General features: G+C 43.5%; 1 protein-coding gene across 1 annotated transcript in view; it reads right to left on the bottom strand.

Annotated features, from left to right (window-relative positions):
* LOC101849304 (sodium-dependent multivitamin transporter) overlaps window positions 1-1,417 on the bottom strand; it is a 20,710-nt gene that overhangs the window by 15,876 nt on the left and 3,417 nt on the right. Inside the window, exon 2 of the mRNA XM_013084869.2 lies at window positions 35-137. Within this exon, the coding sequence (XP_012940323.1) occupies window positions 35-137 (103 nt within the window). The remainder of the gene's footprint in view (window positions 1-34; window positions 138-1,417) is intronic.

Raw genomic sequence — 1,417 nt, 5'->3', positions numbered from 1 at the left:
CTCTCTCTCTCTCTCTCTCTCTCTCTCCTCTCACCTGGTTGAGAGCCAGGGCCGGAGCGTAGAGCACGACTGCCATGTAGAGGAACATCTGCACCACAAAGATACCGGAGGCCAGATAGCGAGTCCACCGACTGAACCTGAAAAAGTCCTGTTAAAGTTTAGTGTTCTGAAATGTCACTGTTAAAGTTTAGTGTTCTGAAATGTCACTGTTTAAGTTTAGGGCTCTGAAATATCGCTGTTTAAGTTTTGGGCTCTGAAATGTCACTGTTTAAGTTTAGGGCTCTGAAATGTCACTGTTTAAGTTTAGGCCTCTTAAATATTGCTGTTTTAGTTTAGGGTTCTGAAATGTCGCTGTTTACGTTTTAGACTCTGAAATGTGGTTATTTCAGTTTAGGGCTATGAAACGTCGCTGCGTAAGTTAAGGGCTCTACTGATATACAGTTAACCTGACCATGAAGACCACCGGCAGTAGTCGAGGTGAAAAGTGGTCGTCAAAGACAGGTGATCGTGGTCCTCTTCGGCAGTGCCATTATAATATTACGAATGAAAGTCGCAAGGAGGGAAGCGGGATGTGGTCGCTTGCACAGGTGTCTGTCTTGTACAGGTGTCTGTCTTGTACAGGTGTCTGTCTTGTACAGGTGTCTGTCTTGTACAGGTGCCTGTCTTGTACAGGAGGTCGTTAGATCAGGCTAGGCTGTATAATCACGATATAAAGCAATCAGCAGCTGTGCACTGTATTGGCAGCTGATGTGCAGTTGGCAAAAAACAAACAAACAAACAAAAACAAAAACAAAACAAAAACAAACAGCCCTAAACTAAAAAAACCCTAAAAACATAAAAAACCACAAAAAAACCCAAAGCAAAAAACAACAATAAAAAACAAAAAACACCGTGAAAAGCACATCAAAGTCAAAGTCCTGTTTCCTGTGTCAATTAGAACAGAGGCTAGTTCTTTCTTGTGTGGAAAAAATGCTCGTTTTGAAAGGCATATTGAAGCCAGACAGTTTTCACAATGATTTATCACACACTTCCTGTCCTAATTACACCTCACAGACCCCCACCCTCCCCTCTTTCTAAACCGACCGCCCTCCCCACCCCCCACCCCCCGCAGAGAATAGAGTATCCCCTACCTTTTTCCAAAATTAATAAAGGGAAATCGAAAAAACCTTTCTGTTTATATCCTTCATGGCCTCTGTCTTTCTCACTCTCTTTTTCCCTCCTTTCCATCCCCCTCTCCATTCTCTCTCTCTCTCTCTCTCTCTCTTTCTCTCTCTCTCTCTCTCTGTCTCTCTCTGTCTCTCCCTCTCTGTCTCTCTCTTCTCTCTCACACATATGCACACATCTCTCCTACCCCCCTCTCTCGTAACTCTCTCTAGTTTCTCTCTCTTTTTTTTCACTATGTCACTCCCACTCAGTT

Source organism: Aplysia californica, unplaced genomic scaffold (genome assembly GCF_000002075.1).
Source record: "Aplysia californica isolate F4 #8 unplaced genomic scaffold, AplCal3.0 scaffold00323, whole genome shotgun sequence".
Lineage (NCBI taxonomy): Eukaryota > Metazoa > Mollusca > Gastropoda > Aplysiida > Aplysiidae > Aplysia > Aplysia californica.
Note: the sequence above shows the minus strand (reverse complement) of the source record. Positions and strands in the feature narration are given on the sequence as shown.